Raw genomic sequence first — 22,614 nt, forward strand, 5'->3', positions numbered from 1 at the left:
CTATGAAGAATGGATACAGTAAGTTAAACTACCACTTTTACTTTTAAGAGCAGTACAGAGCTAGTAATTTAACGCCTATACGTTTCAGAGGGGCATTCAGCTACTCATAGGCAAGTAAGAACCTAGTAAACTATTTTACATATGCAGAAAGCAGATGAGGGGGAAGCAAAACCCAATGGTACACTTTAAAAATGCCAAACTGTTAATCAAGGTAGGTAAACCCTATTAAGCTTTTACACTCATTCCTTTTCAGAATAATAAACAGTACCAGCACAATTACTTTTTACGAAGAGTGGAATACTATAAAGTAAGTAAATCAGCTTAAATACTTTTTGAAGGAGCAACAAGCAACTTAAAGGTACTATTAAGTTAAGGACACTTTGAAACTTATTTTTACACAGATACAGTTACTTTTAAAGATGTTAGTGTGGAAAGTACTTTTCACACTGGTTATTTTTTCAAGACAGAAGCCTCATCTTAAGTCCTTCCCTATTCCAGAGCATGAGTTATTAGCGGCAGAAGAGGCACCCTAGTAGTCTAGGAACCAGCTGTAGGCAGGTCAGGATAGAGTTCAGTTGCCGGAAAGTCAGAGTTCCAGAGGCTATATTGTCGAACGAGTAAGTATTCGCTTCAGAGTTAGTTGAAAGTGTAAAAAAAAGGTCAGGCGCGCACTCTAGTTCCCAGTCATTTAATCCTGATGTGAGTAATAACAGGGTTAAATCCCAACAAAGTAAAACAAATAACAGGGTTGAATCCCAGATGCAAATAGTCCCAACAATGTTCAAAAATTACCACGGTTAAATACCAACTTCTGCAGTTCACATGCACAATAGTTCTACTCCTCCAAGTACTTTCAAGTCTCAAACTCTCATCAGGGAGGCTGTGTTCCTTTTCAGGTGTTGCCAATTACTTTTTCAATGTCAGTCTCAGGGGATTCTGGTTATTGTAGTGATGGCACATGAGTTTCATTCAGGAGACCAGGAACCACCTCCCCTCCAAACACATATCTTACCCAAAATTGAGGGGGGGAGGGGGGAAACCCCCTGTTATTACTCACATCAGGATTAAATGACCGGGAACTAGAGTGCGCACATCACCTTTTTGTACTTAATGTTGCAGGAGACCCGGGCTCCAGAGGCAGCAGCACCGGGGTTATTATGCCCCCACTTCGGAGAGCCCTAGTCATGGTCCCCCCCCCCCCCCAATTTTGGGTAAGATGTGTGTGTTTGGAGGGGAGTTGGTTCCTGGTCTCCTGAATGAAACTCTTGTGCCATCACTACAATAACCAGAATCCCCTGAGACTGAAATTGAAAAAGTAATTAGCAACACCTGAAAAGGAACACAGCCAACACAGCCTACCGGATGAGAGTTTGAGACTTGAAAGTACTTGGAGGAGTAGAACTATTGTGCATTTGAACTGCAGAAGTTGGGATTTAACCCTGGTCATTTTTGAACATTGTTGGGACTATTTGCATCTGGGATACAACCCTGTTATTTTTTTTTTAACTTGGTTGGGATTTAACCCTGTTATTACTCACATCAGGATTAAATGACTGGGAACTAGAGTGCGCGCCTGACCTTTTTCTAGTTAGTTGAAAGTGTTCAGGGACTTCATAGAAAACTCCCTATAGGCCTTCCAGCGTTAGGTCTGGGTGAACGGTATGGGAAAACTCCCAAACACACAAATCACCCACTTAAACACACAGGATCGACACAATACTTAAAGTATTACCCAAGCCAACACATTACCTCAGCTAAGAAGAGCTGCGAGATGGTCATCTCCAAGATGCAGAAACACAGGACCCAGTCCCTGGAATCTGGTCTTGTGACGAAAGAAATGGACACTAGATGGGAACTTGCAGCAGCAGTTGACGGAAAAGGCATCCAACAAAGATTTCCTCAAGGCGTCTCACAGCTCTCTGGATTTGGCATCCTTTTACGGGTACCCGGTGAACGAATATCGCTGGTCAGATTCTATTCACTAATCTGGTCCTGCACTCTCTATTGTGGGGACTTCAATGGTTCTAATCGTGTCTCTGGAGGCAGAGCAGGAGTCCAAAGTATCAGCAGGAATCGGACTTCGGAAGATTGTACACTGCCGTTATGCTCACCTGGTCTCTGCGGAGGCGTTGGGGCACGGTTGCAGCCCTCCCTGAACTTGAATCACCCCCTTCAGGCCTCTCCCTCAGTAGAAAAGCTGCGAGTGGTGGTACGTGGTGATACTGCTCCCACGTGAAGATAACAGTGTGAGTGCACCAATCTCGGATTGTTGTACCTCTCGAACCCTTCACCCCAAAGTACGGTTTCTGTGAGCATACGCTGGCCCATAAAGCTCACCTGTGAATTATGGAAGATGAGCTCTCCGTCCCGCTACTTCTGGCGGGGGCGCGTCGAATGGGATCTAGTTCCTTCACTGATCCCTGATTAGGATTAGTCCAGTCCAGCTGCGACTATGCTTCTCCTTATGATTGGTAAGTCTTTCTTGAGCTCGTGATGCTGTTCTTTCTGTTTAATGTCTTTATATGTTGCTCCTATTTATGCCCGCAATAATGTCTCTCTTCTGTTTTCTTCCCTTAGATGGAAATGCGGCCTCAATGCAGCTCTGAGACGCGAGACGCGGCCGGAAGATGGATGCTACCACAATGTTCGACAGCAGGTAAGTGATGGTTTAAGGAAAAGCGCGAAGTATGGCGAAGCGCAACCTTAAACGGACTGTTTTTTCGATGTCTAACCTAGTCTTCTGTTTTTCCTTGCAGGCGCTGCTGTCGACGATGGAGCGTGTCGTGCTGCGGTGCCAAGATGAAGATTTCGGTGTTCCGGAAAGTGTAAAGATGAATACTTGGTTCGCCGAAGAGATGTACAGGTAAGAACAGCTTGCCCAGTTGGTAAGTATGCTGGCAGGAAGCAGAATGTCCAGGAAGCAGGATCTTCAAAGCTAAGTCTGACCTCAGGCGACGGGGAGCGTTATGCTGCTTGCAAGTGCAGAATAACGCGAAACGTCTGTCTTGAGGATCAGGGCAGCTTATATAGCTGAGATCGTGGGCACGCCCTTTAGGGCCAGCTTACCAGCCACACCCTGCCACTCCTAGAGAGTGAGCATGTGCAAAGGCAATCCATTAGCCACACCCAAGAATACATTTGGGTATGGCTTAATGGATGGAATGTTCAAGGTTAATGCATCTGAAGTGCTATGTCCATAATAAAAGCTTTTTGGTGTTAAATGGATGTTCTTGTTTACTTTTGTTCATGAGCCTGGCGCCAAAGGGGCCAGGACAGTGTCCACCCAGGTCTTCTGTGCATGCGATCCGTGCATGCCTGTGCCCCTGACTTCATGACCCCGACAACTGCACACTGGCTTGAGGTCCCCTGGTATTGGAGGTTTGCAGCCCAGCAAAGACGCAGCTAGTCAAGGGATGGCCCACAATGCATATCTTTAGACTAGTGTCTCGTCAGCCTCTTGGTAGGAGTAGTCTTTAGGACCCCCCGGCCGCCAGGTCGACTGAAAGGAAAGGTTAAAACAAGCTCCGGTTACACAGCAGGCTCTCCGGTAGTTGGATTACATTACAGCCATCTTTTCTTCCTCTTCAGATTTGGTTCCAGTGGTCATCTTGTGTTAGGCAAGATTGTGTGCAGTACCCTTTGGGAGACTACAGCAACCTTGACCCCCCCTGGCAATAGGAACCCAACCTTTGGCATAACTCTGTACTACACAGGTTGGTAGTATGGCTGAGCAGCCAGGCTCATCTCAAGAAGGGTCAATGTGAGCAGTGGAGTAGTTAGAGATTCACAGTGGCAAGCATTCAAATAAACTCCTACACTCAAGGTTTCTTGATTAAACAATTATTAATTTAACAGTCAGTTATATTAGCCTTCTTCAGAAGGGAGCAAAACATGTAACACTTCAAAATACACTTCACAACACACTGTTTCTCTAAATCAGATGATACCCATTGGGGATGGCACAAAAACACTTCTTACACCCTCAGGTGACTTAAATAGCTAGGACACGGTGGACATTTATTTATCACTAGTAGATTTATAGCATTACTGAGTTTGGTGCAAAGGTAACAAATACCTCAAAACTGGTAAGTACTTTTTAAACCCCCCAATGAAAAGTAAATTATCCCTTTTCTGGGAGAAAGGTAAAGACACAAATTCAGAGGTAAGAAGAGTCTCTCAAGGAGCCAGGACAGCCAATGTTAGTGGAGCAAAGTCTAGGGGAGCGGAGGATCTTCTTTGCAGGTAAGTAAAAGTCTTGCACAATATTTTTAGAAAGGTTTGTAGAAATAAGATCACTTTAAGGGCCACAAGCTGGGAGGCGTGACAGGGACAACGTTTCAAGCAACTCTGCAAGGTCAACCAAGACAAGTCTCAACAGAGAACAATGTAAGGCTACACCACAAGAGTTAAGTCCTCTTAAACTTTACAGTACCTTTGGTTAAAAGAAAAGAAATGGTTCCAGCTGGCTTCTGTTCCTGTACAGCTCTGCAGATCTTGGTGTTCCTAGGCCTCAGGTGTGGGGGACAAGAGAGAGGAAGTCTGGGGACTGCTGCACTGCAATGGGAAGGTCAGCTGCAGCAATGGGCAAACTTCAATTCAGCAGTACTTCGCGGTTTCAGCTCCTCGCGCCTGACAGCAAATAACACCATTGCGGTTCTCGGATACCACTTCAGACTTTCCTCGCACCTGGGGGCCAGCACTTTGTTGAGGTGGCTCAGGCTTGGTCAGTCCTGCTTCAGGGAAGTCTGGAGGATCTTCCTGGCGCTCGGGTCCGACTTAAAATCGATTCACTCGATTTGGTGCTCCTCTCCCTGGCACTTTGGTTCCAGCAGTGGAAGTACAGCCAGCTCAGAGAGGATGTCCAAACAAGTTCATTTGGAGTGGATTGGTCCAACCAACTTAAGGGGAGAAGTTGTCCTTGCAGGGCTTCTCTAGTCTAAACTAATTCTGAGCTTTAGCATAGCAGCAGGCCTTCACCGGGCAAACCAACTGTCCAGGAGTTGCAGCAGACGTCTCTTCCAAGATCATCTTCGGATTCCTTCGTCCAGTGGTCGACTCTGCCCTCCAAGCCAAAAAGCCTAGCCTTTTATGCAGGTTTCTCCCATTAATTCTAGCCTAGCTGTCAATCACACAGAAGGGTGGCTGTCCTTGCCAGACAGCCAGCCGGCCAATCACCTTTGGGTGCATTCCTGTAACCAGGGGGATTAAGCACAGGGAGTTTCGGGCACCTCCCTCACTTCCTGTCCCTGCCAGACATACTGGAGCCAGAGGCGGGCTTCACTCGTGAATCCTGCCAAAGACTAAATGATCAAAGGGACCACATCTGGTTTGGCGCGCAGAGTAAATCTCCAGAAGGACCTTTCCGGCAAGAAATGGCGAAAAAAGACAACTGGGGCCATTTTGACAAAATGGGCACCCATGGGTGCCTTACTGTAGTTGCGAACGCAGCCCGTGGTAAAAACACACAATGGTAGGAAAAAGTAAACCACTGCCACCAGCCATTAATTGTAGAAAGGGTAACATAAAAATGTTACATGAGAAACTAGACAAAGGGGATACTAAGTAACCCCTCCAGCATCCTATTGTAAGATAGTGTGTGCTGGGTCTAGAAAGTTACAAAAAGCAAGTAAAGTCAATTTCACTTCACTGCTTTTGGAAACAGTAGTTTTACCAAGAGAAGGTATTTCAACCTTTGGGAAATCCAAGATGCTTCCCTCTGCCACTGCACTGACGGTGCTGTGTTTCATAATGTAAAGATGATGCCTATGGAGTTTATCAGACTCCACAACCAAAAAGAAACACAGATCACATAGAATTAAAAGTACCAAGTCCCAAAGTTCAAAGAGTTGGGGGTCTCTAAGGTGGATGGAATTTAGGGAGAATTTTCAGTTTAGTGCTAATACACACCAGTTGTGTTCATCAAAATAAACTAAAGGAACTGATAGCCCTCAAAGTATAAAAGCACAGTGAAGATAAATCCAGGGGACAGGAAGCATCCTCTGGAACTGTGTACTTTATCCATTTGGAGCTTTTCTTGTGTTGGAGTTACGCCTTTCATTTTTTTTAACCGACATTTTTCTAGGCCAAAGACATTTCCACCTTAGAGTTGATTTTAGAATTGGAGGGCCACAATAGTACTTTTGACACAGGACATTTTGCTTTGGACATCTGGACATCGGTCAGACCCTTAGTTTTGTTTTAGCCAGGGAAATGCCTCCTAGAATAGGGATAGTAGTCATTTTACAACCCCTTTTTGTTTCAATAAATGTTTACGGGCAAAATCATAAGACCCAGTGTCCGAGTCTCATTCCTGGTCCCTCACAGTATACAATGGCTCTGTACAAGGTGCATTGGGCTACCACTACAATAAAATGGCTTGCACAGTGTTAGGAAGAATTCTCCGAAATGTGCCAATTCCGCTCTACCTTTGAGACCCACAGCTCTTTTTGCTGGACTAGGACTTTTAATTTCTAACCTGAGAGAGAGACCTTTTTCCCACTCTCTCATGTAGGTTTGTGATTTGTACTCCGTTTCTTTTGACTTTGGAGTTTGAAACTCCATAGGCATCATCTTTACATTCTGACACAAGGCACCTTCAGTGCAGTGACACAGGGAAGTCTTAGATTTCCCAAAGGTTTAAATACATTCTCTTGGTGAAACTACTGTTTCCAAGAGCAATAAAGTGAAATTGACTTTACTTACATTTTGTAACGTTCTAGACACAGCACACAAAACAATAGGGTGCTGGAGGGGTAACTTAGCCTTTTTCTAGTTTCTCATATTACTTTTTTATGTTACCCTTTCTACAATTAATGGCTGGTGGCAGTGGTTTACATTTTACTACCATTGTGTGTTTTTACCGCGGGCTGCAATTGCAGCAAGACACCCATGGGTGCCCATTTTGTCAAAATGGCGCAGTCTTTTTTCGCCATTTCTTCTTGGAAAGGTCCTTCTTGAGATTTACTGTGCGCGCCAAACCAGGTTTGGTCCCTTTGTTAGTTTTGCCTTTGGAGGGATTCACTGGCGAATCCCGCCTCTGGCTCCAGCGTGTCTGGCAGGGGCAGGAAGTGAGGGTGATGCCCGAAACTCCCTGTGCTTAATCCCCTTGGTTACAAGAATGCACCCTAACATGATTGGCCGGCTGGCTGTCCTCGAAGGACAACCACCCTGCTGTGTCATTGACAGCTAGGCTGGAATTAATGGGAGAAACCTGCATAAAAGGTGAGGTTTTTTTGGCTTGGAAGGTAGAGTCGACCACTGGACGATGGAATTCGAAGAAGAACTTGGAAGAGACCTGCTGCAACTCCTGGACCGTTGGCTTGCCAGGTGAAGCCCTGCTGTTGTGCTGAAGCTCCAAATTTGTTTCGACTAGAGAAGCCCTGCAAGGACGATTTCTCCCCTTGGGTTGGTGGGACCAATCAACCCCAAAGTAAACTTGTCTGGACATCCTCTCCGAGTTGGCTGTACTTCCACTGCTGCTGGAACTGAAGTGCCAAGGAGAGTAACACCAGATCGAGGGAATCGCTTTTAAGTCAGACCCGAGGACCAGGAAGATCCTCCGGACTTCCCTGAAGCAGGACTGACCAAGTCTGAGCCATGTCAGAGTGCTGGATCCCAGATGTGAGGAAAGTCTGAAGTGGTATCAGAGAACCGCAGTGTTGATATTTGCTATAGACGCAAGGAGCTGAAGCTGCGAAGTGCAGCTGAACTGAAGTTTGCCCATTGCTGCCGCTGACCTTCCCATTGCAGTGCAGAAGTCCCCAGACGACCTCCCTCTTGTCCCCACGACTTAGGCCCAGGAACAAAAGCATCTGAAGAACTGTACAGGAACAGAAGCCAGCTGGGACCATTTCTTCTAACCAAAGGTACTGTACAGTCTAAGAACTTACCTCTTGTGTAGCCTTACTTGATCTCAGTTGAGAGGTGTCTTGGTTGCCCTTGTAGAGTTGCTTGCAATTTTGCCCCTCACAAGCCACCCAGCTTGTGGCCCTTCACGTGATTGTATTTCTACAAACCTTTCTAAAAACACTGTGCAAGACCTTTACTTATCTGAAAAAAAGATCTTCAGCTCCCCTAGATTTTGCTCAACTAACTTTGGCTGTCCTGGCTCCCTGAGAGACTCTTCTTACCTCTGACGTTGTGCTTTTACCTTTCCCCAGGAAAGGGTTAATTTACTTGCATTGGAAGGTTCAAAAAGTACTTACCAGTTTATGAATTATTTGCACCAAACTCAGCATTGCTCTAAATGTACCAGTGATAAATCAATATCCACAGTGTCCTAGTTATGCAAGTCACATGAGGGTGTACGAAGTGTGTGCGCCATCCCCAATGGGCATCATCTGATTAGAGAAACTAAGAGTGTGATTTGAAGTATATTTTGAAGTGTTGCATGTTTTGTCCCTTCTGAAGGCTTATAAAACTGACTGTTAAATTAATAATTGTTTAATCAAGAAACCTTGAGTTTAAGTTTATTTGAATGATTGTCATTGTGAATTTCTGTAAAAGCCCTACTGCTCACATTGACCCCTCTTGAGATACGCCTGGCTGCTCAGCCACACTACCAACCTCTGTAGAACAGCCTTGTACCAAAGGTTGGGCTCCTAGTGCAAGGACAAGGTTTCTGTAGTCTCCGAAAGGGTCTGCACACAATCTTGCCTAACACACCTATGTTGAAGCCAAAATTAAAACACAGCCACCACCACTAACCTATTCTCTATAACCAAACTACAGTAACATTATCACTCTAGGGCCGAAATGCAGTGCCCGACAGGCACCCCCCGGGACTAAAACCTCAGGAGCGACCGAAGACCATATACATTTGTCTTACTTTAAGGTATGTAATGACATGGAGATTTCAGGAGCAGTCCCTCTGGCCACCGAAATTATCAAGGAACCAAAAAGTTGAGGGACTTGCCACCATGGACAGGCAGGATAAAGATATGGCTGTTGCTCTTGGGGCATGGAGTACTTCCAAAAAAAAGCAGTGGGCAGCTTTTTTAGGCTGGATAACACTAGGTGGGTGCTAAATCAGAAAAGATTCAGTGTAAGGACTTACTAGCCAAACTAGAAGTGGTACTGGCTGGCTTGATTGAAAGACTGGTTTAGAAATTGATCCGACAGGCATTAATAGAGTAGGGATCCGTGTTACAAGTATGAACTGTAAAACAATGACTTAAGCAGTGATATTGGCCTGTACTCACCTCACCCTCGCCTTTAGCAGCAAAATAGTTCATTTCATCCACATCAACAAGTTTGACTTGATTACAGGGCATTGGTGCTCCAACATGACCTATGAACAGGATATCAAATGTGAGTTTTGCGATCAACATAATTGAAAAATACAGAAAACCCATATAATAGTACGTGACAAAACACATTTTCTAGTGAAATATAATGGAGTTTTTCTTTTTCCTAATAATAGAACTTTTGCAAAAGACTTCCCACCACATCAGTAATTTAAATGGTCATTCACAAGTGAAACAGGTCACCACTTATCCCAAACTGGTAGGGAAATGACAAAAAATTAACATTCCAAATTTGTATACTTTGTAGTATAGGATTTGAAATGTTTCTTTTAAAGGGAACCACTTGAAATATAAATGGTGTGTGAATTAAACTTGGCATAAAAACCTCAGATGGTAATGGAGTGTACAACACATTTTCAAACTGGAAACCCTCCGGAGACCTGGGTGAGCACTCCTGCAGTTTCCCCTTTCAATTTTAGAAATTGTTCTGAACTTCAATTAAGAGGGCATCCATGTAGGTTTGCAGCTCTATCATTAATGCCAGTTATGGAGATTTTTCACATTTATGCCAAGCCAAATCCCCTCCGAGAATCCCCCACCCCACAAGCACTTTTTGCTCGACTTCTGGACCTTTGTGTCTGTTCTCCTGAATAAGTGTAACCTTTTTAACCTCATTCATTCTTTTTGCTCTGACCATGGGAACCCTGTTCATTATGTTTTTACTTTGTTTAATGGATGGAGTCATGTTTGCCTCCATACTTTTGAAAGACATCTGTAATTTACTTTTGCAGCATGCGGCTCCATTTTATATTCTTTTATTTTCCTTGTGAGAACTACTGTTCCAAGGATAGGATACTTTTATCCTTTTCCTTTGTTTGATCAGCGTACACACCACCTTATCTGGAGTGCTGAGGGGTTCCATAGTATTTCTTTTCTCAGAGCTCTTGTAACATTTCTATTACAGTGAGAGCCATGCCTGAATAGCTGGTGGCAGTGGACGTGTTCTAGCAACGTTTGTGCATTTTCCCTACCCTAGCTGTGTTCACAGCCGCGGTAGTGCACAGAACCAGTGACCCAAAATGGAAGGCCACTTTTTTTCCGCCATTTCTTGTGCGCTTGTCCTTTCTTGGCCCTTCTACAAACCTGGGTGGGAGAGGCCTGTTTTGACCTATCTCCTGCAGGAATCCTTTGGGAAGCCCGCCAAGGCTCCAAAGGGTCTGAAGACAGGAAGCTAGGGAGGAGTTAGAAAGTCAGCAGCCCTTTGTCTTCTGGCAGGTCTGCCTAGAGCCAGCTCCAACTGGGAGGCTGGCTGTCCTGAAAGGACAGCCACAACCAAAAGTTTGAATGATGCACGACTGTTGTGGCTGGGTTGCTGGATAAAAGGTGAGGATCCTGAGACAAAAAACAAGTCAGCCACTGGACTAGAAGTACAGAAGAAGACTACCAGAGACGCATGCAGCACCTTCCAGCAACCAGTGAAGCCCACTAAAGCAAACGTTGCTGTACAGAACCCAGTTACGAATCGACAGGAAAGCTCAGAAGAGGACAACTTTCTCTTTTGGACTGGTGGGCATAATCAGTCCTAAAACGACCTGCAATTGAGCATCCCACAATGTGCTGCAACCTTCCTGGGCTGCAAACCACCAATACCCTCGCACCTGTGACCATCCTACAGTGCATCATCTTCCCATGAACCCACTCTTCTGAAACCTTGGTGTTCATTACCATTACAAGTCTTATGGTTTATTCACCTCAAGTGTTGCATTGGTTTTCCATCATTTTGTTTAGCTTGAAATAGTACTTAACTGAGATTCAACTTTAACCATGTGCATATAAAATAAATATGTTACTAATACTACAAGTGTGTGTTTCTTTGGGCCTACGTACATACTGAAGTTCTTTGTACTTGCGTGCAACTCACATCTCCCTCTTAAGATAAGCCCGGTTGTTCTACATACTAACAGAACCTTGAGTAGTATAGCCATACTACAAGTTGGGGCCTGTATACCAAGTGGATAGTTTTATAAAGTCATACCTTAAGTGGACTTTAGAAAAAATGCCCCAACAATGCCATCGACCACAATTAAATTGGTGTTCTTCCATGTTTTCATTTTTTAATATGTCGGTGAGTGTGTTGTTTAGGTATAGTATATAGGTTCTGTTAGGAAGAATTCTCAGAAATGTGCTAATTCCCTTCTACCTTGGAGGCCCCAAGCACTTTTTGCTGGACTTTAGCCCCTTTTCACCACTCTCTCATGTATTTTCCTGTGATTTGCACTCGGTTTCTTTTGACTTTGGAGTCTGACAAACTCCATAGGCATCATCTTTACATTGTGACACACAGCACCTTCAGTGCAGTGGCACAGGGAAGTCTTCGGTTTCCCAAAGGTTTAAATACCTTCTCTTGGTTAAACTGTTTCCAAGAGCAGTGTAGTGAAATTGACTTACATTTTGGAACTTTCTAGACCCAGCACACACTATCTTACAATAGGTTGCTGGAGAGGTTACTTAGTATCGCCTTTACCTAGTTTCTCATGTAACAATTTTATGTTACCCTTTCTACAATTAATGGCTGGTGGCAGTGGTTTACTTTTTCCTACCATTGTGTGTATTTACCGCGGGCTGCAATTGCAGCTGCAGTAAGACACCAATGGGTGCCCATTTTGTCAAAATGGCCCCGGCCGCCTTTTTTCGCCATTTCTTGTTGTAAAGGCCCTTCTTGAGATTTACTCTGCGTGCCAAACCATTTTTGGTCCCTTTGTTCGTTTTGTCTTTGGTGGGATTCACTAGTGAAGCCTGCCTCTGGCTCTAGTGTGACTGGCAGGGGCAGGAAGTGAGTGAGGCGCCCGAAACTCCCTATGCTTAATCCCCTTGGTTACAGGAATGCACCCAAAGGTGATTGGCTGGCTGACCTTGGAGGACAGCCAGCCTGCTGTTTGAGTGACATCTAAGCTGCGAATTAATGGGCGAAACCTGCATCAAAGGCGTGGCGTTTGGCTTGGTAGGCAGAGTCTACACCACTGGATGAAGGAATCCGAAGTACTTGGAAGAGACGGCTGCTCCAACTCCTGGACCGTTGGTTTGCCCAGTGAAGCTCTGCTGCTGTGCTGAAGCACAGAATTCGCCTTGACTAGAGAAGCCCTGCAACAAACGACTTCTCCCCTTGGGTTGGTGGGAAAAATCAACCCCAAAGCAAACTCGTCTGGACATCCTCTCTGAGCTGGCTGTACTTCCATTGCTGCTGCAGGAACAGATTGCCAGGGAAAGGAACACCAGATCGAGTGCATCGTTTTTAAGTCCGACCCGAGCTCCAGGAAGATCCCCCCCCCCGGACTCCCATGTAGCAGGACTGACCAGGCCTGAGCCACCTCAAAAAGAGTGCTGGACCCCAGATGCGAGGAAAGCCCATTAAGGTAACCGAGAGCCGCAGTGGTGCTGTTTGCGAGAGACACAAGGAGCTGAAACCGCAAAGTGCTGTTGATCTGAAGTTTGCCCATTGCTGCCGCTGACTTTCCATTCGTAGTGCAGGAGTCCCCAGATGTCCTCCCTCCTGTCCCCATGGCAGAGGCCCAGGAACACAAGATCTGCAGACCTACACAGGAACAGAAGCCAGCTCAATCCAGTTTTCCAGTTTTCTTCAAACCAAAGGTACTGTAAAACTAAGGTGACTTGCCTCTTGTTGTGTAGCCTTGCTAGCTCTCAGTTGAGACTTGTCTTGGTTACCCTTGCAGAGTTGCTTGCAGCTTTGCCCCCTCACAAGCCGCCCAGCTGGTGGCCCTTCGGCGATTTCCTTTCCACAAACATTTTCTAAAACATTGAGCAAGACTTACTTACCTGCAAGATGATCTTCAGCTCCCCTAGCCTTTGCTCAACTAACATTGGCTGACCTAGCTCCTTGAGAGACTCCTCTTACCTCTGACTTTGTGCTTCTGTCTTTCCCCCAGGAAAGGGTTAATTTACTTTGCATTGGAGGGTTCAAAAAGTACTTATCTGCTTAAGAAATATTTGTTAACCATTGTTTTATTCCCTCCACTTTTCCTTTTGACACTCATCTCAGTATTGCTCTAAATGTGCCAGTGATAAATAACTAGGATGCTGTGGACATTGATTTAAGTCACCTGAGGGTGTAGGAAGTGTGTGTGCCATCACCTATGGGTATCAACTAGTGAAACAGTGTATTTATTGAAGTGTATTTTGTGCGATATGATTGCTCCCTTCTGAAGGCTTATTCAACTGTTAAATTAATAATTTTATTAGGTTCTGAAAAACTTAACACACCTTTTACATTTCAGTTGAACCATAACAAGATTGGGAACCTGCTTCCCTCCCCTCCCAACCCGCCAACTTAACATGAGGTTATAAACCAAGTTTTAATTTTTTCCCTCCCTCCTGCCCCGTCCCCTCCTCTGGAACATTGTTCTCTCACATTAATGAGCTCTTTTCCTTGTTCATGTCCTTAATACTAGCGTGCATGGTTTGTATTAAACACTCTGATTCAGTAACTGACAACTATGTAGCTGTAATGGAAATGGTGACGTTCTCTGACGGCCTTCAGGCGGTTGCCCTTTCCGGTATGGTCCTTGCAGTGCATTTGTAGTGATACACAAGGGTAGTCCAACTGTCATTGCCCCCTCAGATGGTTCATGTGAGGTGACAATATACTCATTCACAAAGTCATTCCACAGAGTTTCATATTCCACTGCCTTCCCGTGGGGGGATGAGGTGATTCTCTCCATTACACAGATATTTGTGGCGGCCTACCCATTCTTTCTTACTTGGGGGTGGGGGGGGGGGGGAATTCAGCTTTCCACCTAATCACCAGACAGACCCTTGCCGCCAGAAGGAGTGGGGCTACTATTCCTGTTAACCTTCAGTTCACCTTCACACTCTTCCAGGCCAAATAGGATTAACAGGGGTGTTACCGCTCGGGAGATCCCATCAACCTGCCTAATCCAACCCAGAACCTCATCCCAGTAAATTTTCACCCGGAGGTACCCCCACCACATATGCCAGAAGTTGGCCTTCTCCACGCATTGACACCAGCACATGGAACATTTTGGATAACATGTCAGGGTCATATTGCCACCTGTGGAGAAGTTTGATGGTGTGCAATTTGTATTGAGCAGCTATAGATATCTGCGAGGCCCCTCAGCAGATCTTCATCCATAATTCCGGATCTAGCTCCATGTTCAAGTCCCGTCCCCACCCAGATGGGTAGCGGACCACATCCCTGCCTCCATCAATGCTTTATACATGGGCGAGATCAGGTTTTTGGTTTCTATCGTCATATCAAGTAATTTCCCGAAAGGGGCGAGGTCTCTCTGTATCCTCTCCTTCCATTCATTCCTCCCTCGCGAGTACCCCCTTAAGCTGCAGGAAGGAAAAGACTGATATTGGGTGTATTCCCAAAGACTTCGAGTTCAGTGATTGTAAGGAAGCCCCCCCCCCACCTCCCTCCGGAGCTGTCCCACCCTTTCGGGGCCTGCTTCGAACCATGCTTGAAACCAGTCAAGGTTAGGGATCTCCACACTGACTCCTGGAGCCCACATGTGGCTCAGAGGGGATGGCCATGTGGTTATTCATCTCATATCTACCCCTTCTCTCCATATCTCCCATAACGTGCCAAACATTGGATGGTTCCGGAGCCATCTGAGCAATTTATCCCTCGGGACCCATAGCCAATCCGAGACGGTGGCCGGTGCTAGGTTGTGATTATCGAGATGTACCCACTCTAACTCTGTCTTGCTTCTCAAGTGGGGGCCCATAACCCATAACTGGACGGCTTGATAATATTTTATAAGGTCGGGAAGACCTACTCCTCCCTTTTCCTTGGGTAAGCCAAGAATATCATAGGCTATCTTTGCCATTTTCCCCTGCCACAGGAATCTTAGAATGGCCCTTTTGGTTTCTCTGAAGAATGTTTCTGGGAGTCGTAGGGGAAGCATTTGAAACTGGTAGAGAAATCTCGGGGAGCACACCATCTGGACTGCGTTGAGCCTTCTGATGCATGAGATTGTGCGGTTATGCCACTTATTTAAATCTGCATGGAAGCTGGCTATGAGATTGGGGTAATTGGTTTCATATAGAATATTCAAATCCTGTGTTAGGTTCATCCCTAGATAGCGAAAGGTGGTGCTGCCAATTTCGAGGCTGAGAGTGGCTAACCTATTGGTGGTTTCGGGAGTAGGTTCTTGTAATGGGAATAATATTGATTTGGATCTATTGATTTTGAAACCTGAAAGCGCTCCGTAACTATTAGTTGTATAGTCCTTGGTATCTACGTCATGGGGTTCTTTATATGTAGGAGGATATCGTCAGTGTAAAGGGCAACTTTGTATTCCTTCACCTGCAGGCCCTCAACCCGCTGGTCCATTCTAAGCACCTGAGCGAGGGGTTCTAGGGAGAGTACAAACAGTATCGCCGAGAGGGGGCAGCCCTGTCTTGTGCCTCTTTCCAGGTGGAAGCACTTAGTGTACTCCGAGTTGGCGACTACTGATACTTTGGGCGATGTGTATACCGCTTTGACCCCTTTTCCAAATGTAGGACCCAGCCCCACTTTTTCTAGTACCGCCTCTAGGAAGCCCTACTCCACCCTGTCAAACGCTTTTTCTGCGTCCACTGATGAGAGCGGGGTCCCGCGCCATTTTCTCAGACTCGTGGATTAAATGTAGCGTCTTGCGCTTGGTGTCAGCTGCCTGCCTCCCTAGGATAATTCCTACCTGGTCAGAATGTATTAATCGGGGCATGTGGACTTAAAGTCTGGCTGCCAGTACTCGTGTATAGATTTTGGCATTTAAGTTCAGTAATGAGATTGGGCGGTAGACCCGCACTGATTGGGATCTCTGACTCCTTGGGGATCACCGAAATGAGTGCCTGGGGATACTCCGGTCGAAGGATGTCATTAAATAGGGCTACCATGAAGGGGAGAAGGGAGGATATAAACGTCTTGTAAAAGCCGGCTGTGTATCTGTCAATACCAGGTGCTTTCCCCAGCGGTAGCCTCTTTATCGCTTTCTCGATCTCATCGCTTGTTATTGGGGTATCTAATAATTCAATGTCCTCATGGGAGAGCTTTGGCATGTTCACCCCTTGCAAATACTGTTCTATTTCCGTTTGTTCCTGTACCATTTCTGATTTGTATAAACTCTCATAGAACTTTGCAAACACTTCTGGAATTTCCTTTGGGTCTGTTAGTGCGCCCTCCTCCCCCTCTATGCTAACAATCGCTCGTTCTACACGTTGGCCTCTTAATCTAGCAGCAAATAGGGCGTCTGCTTTGTCTCCCTTTTCGTAGTGTTTTTGTTTAAGGAACTGAAGTTTGCGAATAACCTGGGCCTCCTCCAAGAGCCGGAGCTCCTCTCTTTTCTGCATAGCTTTGGCTATCCTTTCTGCAAGTTCCTCGTTGGAATTGCGGGAAGTGGCATCTAACTGTGCAATCCTCTCCCTTAACCCAGTCTCTATCAGCACCATTTCCTGCTTCTTACTCGCTCCTTCCTGAATCAGTATCCCCCTCCATGTCACCTTACCAGCCTCCCACACCACTCTCTTGGGTACTTCCCCTGTATCGTTGAATTCAAAGTATTCCTTTATCCCTTTCCACATCTCCTCACGGAAGAAATGATCGTTCCACAGTTTCATTACAGTACCCCCCATGTGGTAAAGTTAGTAGATCCATGTCGGCAGTAACCATATCGTGGTCCGACCATGAGATTGGAACCATCTCAGATGCAGTCGCAACTTGCCCCACTCCCTCAGAGGTATAGATAGTCTATTCTAGTGAACGTGGAGTGGGGTGCAGAATAAAAGGTGTATCCCATCTCGTTAGGGTGAAATGCTCACCAGATGTCCTGCAGACTATATGTCATCTCCACCACCCCTGCAGGGCCACCATCTGTGGGTTCGCATGATTCTAGATTGCCAGACTATGTCCAACATGGGATCTTCCATAAATTAAGGTCTCCCCTAGTATTATGTAGCCCGTGGCCTCCAACATTATCTTTGTGATTGTACGCTGTAAAAATGTCATCCGATCCAACCGGGTCATCTGTACCTGGCCGGTCTTGGACCACCAGAGGAGACTTGTAGGACTAGCTGGCGACCACCAAAGTTCCAAAATGAAAATGCAGAATGGTGACACAACTGTCGTGGTAGCCCAATTCAGAGCTGATAGGTTCACTGGGTGGTCCAGGGACAATTCTGAATGCTCAAAGCTGCAGGAACGTGAGAAGATAGTGAGACTGGTTGGTCCCACCAGTCCAAGGGCTGAAGCACGGCAGAGTGCCTTCTCAGATCAGGCAGTCCAGCAGGGCTTTACCGGGACAATTTTAAGAACTGTCTCCAGGCCTCTTCAGGAGCCATCCATGGGTCTTCAGTCAGATGCATAGCTACAGAGTAAACTTGACTCAGTTGCCGATCCTCTGGAATGGCTGCTGGGGGGAGTCCTTATCCCAAAACGAGGGTAATGGCAAAAACCACCCACCAATGGCAAGGACCTGCGCCCCACTCAGCCAGCAGTGGTCCAATCAGGGGTCATTGTAGGTTTCACTCATGCATGCACACTAGACTTTCAGGAACCTCAGTTGTGGAATGGGACGAGACAATTGCAGTTAGGGGAGCTTTCCTAAAGTCCACTTGGAGGGAAGACTATAAAACTATCCCTTGGTATACAGGTCCCCAACTCATAGTATGAGATTGTAGAACCCAAAGAATTGTTAGAATGGCAGAGCAGCCAGGCTTATGTTAGGCGGAGGATGTGAGCTGCAGGTAAGTACAATGAACCTAGTCTATACATTAGCCCAAAGAAACTTACACACTGGAAGTTATAATAAAATATATATTTTATCTACACAAGGCAAGGTAAGTAAATACTGTTTTAGACTAACCAATACACATAGGATACATAAGCAATACTTTTCATAGGCGACTGCTCCAATAGTAATGGCGCGCACCCGCATTTGTTACAGTGAAATTACAGTTTAATTCATTTACAAAGTCACTCAGACAAAGCCTGTGGAAATGAAAAAGAGGGTTATTCAGTACTAGTAGCAGTGATTTACTTCTTACCAACACTATTCATGTCTAATGCTTTAGCAGTCCAATACCTAACTAATCAAGAGTTCATCAAAGTCAGCGCAGGATGGGAGCAAAAGTCTTATGCAGGAGCAGAAAAGTAACTCACTTTAAATAATATGCTTTCGTAAAATAACAGTTAATAAGGGAAGAGCACACGCTGTTAAGACTGGGCAAGAGGTATGGGTGGAAACCCAAACACCTAGTATCGCACTCCTGTCACACTGGAGCGACTATTCATCTTGAGGTAAGTTCTACCTCGAGCCCCACATTATCTTCGGGTGGTTAAAGAAAACTCAGCTGGATTCTTTCCTGTGCAGCAGCGACGGACCCCGATCTCCTGATTCCACTGTCTGGTGACAAAAGGAAGGACTGAATGAGATGTCACAGCAGCAGTCGAGAAAAAGGACCCTCGGAAAGGATTTCTTGCGTCTCTCACGTCAGTGTGCGGTTTAGGAGCCTTTTTTTATCAGCTCCAACAATGAACAGTTACCACCCGGTCAATCTTCCTCGATTCTGTAGTCCTGCACTCTAATGAAGGGACTTTGGTGAGTAGGATTGTGCCTCTGGAGGTCCAACTGGAGCTCAAAGTTCTGGGAGGATTCGTTCACGCAAAGACGTTGCACTGCATATGGGTCTGAAATCCCCTAGTATTTGAAGTTTGCAACGCTGGAAGGTCACAGCACCTCAAGCGATAGCTCGATCTGCAGTTCGTCTTGGGACTGGTTGGTCCCACCAGCCAAAGGGAAGGAGGAGTCTTCTTCGGAGCTTCTCTGGCGATAAGAAAACAGTGTCAGGACAGCAGTGGTCGCTTCATGGTTACCAGAAGGGTCTGCCGGCATCTCTAGTCATCTTCAGCTTTGAATCTTTTGTTCCAATGGTCGACTTGCCTTCAGTCTCAGGAACTTCACCTTTTATTAGGATTTCCCATTTACTTCTCTGCAAACTCTCCCTGCAGTATAAGAAAGGGTTGTGTAGCTGTCCAATCAGGACAGCCATAGCCCCCAACCCCAGTGGGGACTGGTTGCTTTAAGGCACACAAAGTTTTGGCCGGATTCGGACTTCGTAAGACGATGCACTTGCCAATGGTCACAGGAACCCTGGCATTGGGCTTCTGCAGCTCTGGTGAGGCACAGCAAGTCGGGGTTTGTGCCAAATGGAAGCTTGTATTGAGGCCAGTTAGTTCCACCAGCCCAAGGGAAAAAGTAGGTCCGTATGAGTCTTCCTAGTCGATATGAAAACTGGGTCAGCACAGCTGCATGGCTTCCCCTCCACCCCCGGGAACTTTGCGGTCCAGGAGGGTGCTGCTGGAATCTCGTCATGTCTTCTTCAGATGTTCCTCTCCAGTGGTCGACTCTGCTTTTAGTCACAAAAACCTTGCTTTTTATACGATTTCCCATTCATTCACAGCCTATGCTGTCAATCAAACAGCAGGGTGGCTGTTCTTACAGGATGGCGAGCCGGCCAATCAGGACTGGTTTCACTCAGGCACACCTAGAGACAAACAGGGAAGTTTCGGGACCCTCCCTCACTTCCTGCCTTTTCCAGACACTGGAGCCTGGGCGGGTTTTCAAGGGTGAAGCCCACCAAAGTTAAAACATACAAAGTACTCAAACTTGCATCAACAGAATAAAAGCCCAGAAGAAATTAAACAGAAAATGGCGAAAAAAGAAGACTGGGGCCATTTTGGGAAAATTGTCACCCATGGGTGCTGTACTGCAGCCGAGGATAGTGAAATTTAAACCACTGCCACCAGCCATTTAAAGTAGGTTAGAGTAACAAAACATTTTACATGAGAAGAGGGATAGGGAATTACTAAGTAAGCCCCCCTCCCCCACCACTCCACATAGGGTGGTGTGTGCTGGTCCCACAAAGAGAAAAGTAAGACAGGCATCCTGTAATTAATCATTCAGAAAAGTCCAAGGGACTTCTCAGTGGCACTGCACCCAAGGTACTTTGTGTCACTATACAAAAAGCAGATGCCTATGCAGTTTGTCAGACTTTATAAAACAGTAAAACAGAAAAATCTTAGTTTGGGGGTGGGGTAGGGGGAGGGGGGAACGCGGTGTGAGAAAAAGGTCCCACTCAGGTGGAAAAAGTCACACGCCCTAAATCCAGCAAAAGAGCTGGGCGTCAAGGTTGAAGGGAATTAGCACAGAAATGAAAATTGCCCTAACACATGCCGACTTAATGCAATTGCTGCATTACTTTGTGGGAGCACGTTAAAACCGATAATCCGGTAGACCTGTCAAACTTCTGTAACAATTGTAAGCGTTCAGCAACCAAGAAGTGGCCTTTTGAAAGTATACCTATGTGTGGTTTACTGTGATTAACAGGGACTTGTGTAAATATAATAAATGAACAAGTTACTTACCAACTGTGATGTTCCTCCAACGTATTACACATCTTTCACATGTAATGTCCAAAGCTGTGTTGCTTTGGACATTTTTTCGGCAGAGGACGTCCTGCATCGAGTCTATGTCCCTCGAAGGCCTCCATCAAGCGCGACGTCACCGGATGTTATAAATGGGACACACAGCGCCCGTAGCCTCAGTTTATGTTTTTTCCTCCATAACGTGTAACATGCTCGAACACAACGACTGCTTGACTGCACATAGCCTTGCGAGAACGCAAGCAGCAATTGCATAGGAAGGGGCAGGCTGGGAGGGCGATGTGGAATATGTTGGAGGAACATCCAGTCGAAAGAAAGTTACCAGTTGGTAAGTAACTTGTTCTTCGAATTGTGTCCTCCAATGTATTCCATATCTTTGACAGACTCCCAAAGCAGTATCAGTGAATGGAAGAGGGAAGAATTTAGAATACCCAATCGGAAGGCAGAATAAAGCACCGCTTTACCAAAGGCCATAGCCTGACCACGGAGCGTATCCAGGGAGTAATGCTGGACAAATGTGTGGATGGAAGACCACGTTGCTGCGTCACAAATATTCTTAATAGGAACTCCCCGCTGCAGGGCTGTGTATGTAGCCACGCCCTTAGTGGAGTGACCCCTCAACCCCTCCGGAGGGTCCTTGCCCACCAATCTGTAACATTCAGTCATGGTGAGGATAATCCACCTGACAAGGTCGTCTGTTTAGCAACAGCCTGGCCCAATTGGTCCTATGTATCCCACAAAAAGCTGGTCGTCCACTCTGACCCTGGACATCCTAGAGATATAAAAGCTCAAAGCTCTCCTAGGGTCCAGCCTATGAAGTCTCTACTCTTCCTTACCAGGATGAGGGGGAAGACAGAAAGCAGGAAGTACCACGTTCTGGCTCAGATACCTTGGGTAGGAAGGATGGACGTACGTACCCTTAGTAAAACCCTATCCTTGTGGAACACAGTAAAAGGTGGCTTAGATGAAAGTGCCTGCAATTCACTCACCCTGCGAGCAGATGTAACTGCAACCAAGAAAACCGTCTGAAAGACAACAGTCTCAAAGGACACGAGTGCAGTGGTTCAAACGGAGCACCCATCAGGAAATTCAAGATAAAATTCAGATCCCAAACCGGCACCTGACACGGGGACAGTGGGAACACATTTGTGAGACCTTTTAGAAATTGGGAAATCAAAAGAATCTTACAATAAGAAAATTCTTCAGACGAGCGCTTTAAAATAGACAGCGCCGCAAAGTAACCTTTAATGGTACCCACTTGAAGACCCCTGTAGGCCAAAGAAAGCAAGAAAGAACCATCGGAATGGAACACTGAAAAGGATCAACATCGTTTCATCTGCACCAGTCGCAAAACCTATGGCAACGGTAGAGGGATTTGGTTACCGGCCGCCTGGCTGAAAGAATCCCTCCATCAAGTCATCTGGGAGGTCCCAATCCTTATACCTCAACCTTTCAGAAACAAAGCGTGAAGGTTGAGTGTCTTGACCTCTGGATGGAGAACCCCCGACATTCTCCCCCAACCCCCCCCCCCCCCGACCTCACACCCGCACGTGCGTGATATAAGCAGTGGCGTAACACAAAATGTGGGGGCCCCCCTGCGAGCCATGCTGAGGGGGCCCCCCAACTCGGCAACAAATCACGGGTTGCGCCACACTCTGGGCCGGCCTAGACTGTCACGCTTGCACAATACGCATGAACGTGCTGCTGAAGGGGTATGCCGCACACTGCACTAGGAAAAAGATATAAATATGTGTTTTAATGCAATATACAGCACACTTTCTGAGATAAATTGGCTATAAAGCCAGAGTGTTTGCAATTGTTTTGTAGGGTAACAATCCAATACATGCAATCACCAACAGTGCACAGGAACATTAATGCTTCCAACTGGCTGCACAATGTAGACCAGTG

At 46.1% G+C, this 22,614-nt stretch overlaps 1 protein-coding gene across 6 annotated transcripts in view; it reads right to left on the reverse strand.

Moving 5' to 3' along the window:
* Positions 1-22,614, reverse strand: part of ACSL1 (acyl-CoA synthetase long chain family member 1) — an 877,045-nt gene that overhangs the window by 143,380 nt on the left and 711,051 nt on the right. For all 6 annotated transcript variants that reach the window (XM_069631504.1, XM_069631500.1, XM_069631503.1 and 3 more), the window contains one exon: positions 9,201-9,289. In XM_069631504.1, coding sequence (XP_069487605.1) covers positions 9,201-9,289 — 89 coding nt within the window. The remainder of the gene's footprint in view (positions 1-9,200; positions 9,290-22,614) is intronic.

This window comes from Ambystoma mexicanum, chromosome 6q (genome assembly GCF_040938575.1).
Source record: "Ambystoma mexicanum isolate Mex_15411 chromosome 6q, UKY_AmexF1_1, whole genome shotgun sequence".
Classification (NCBI taxonomy): Eukaryota; Metazoa; Chordata; class Amphibia; order Caudata; family Ambystomatidae; genus Ambystoma; species Ambystoma mexicanum.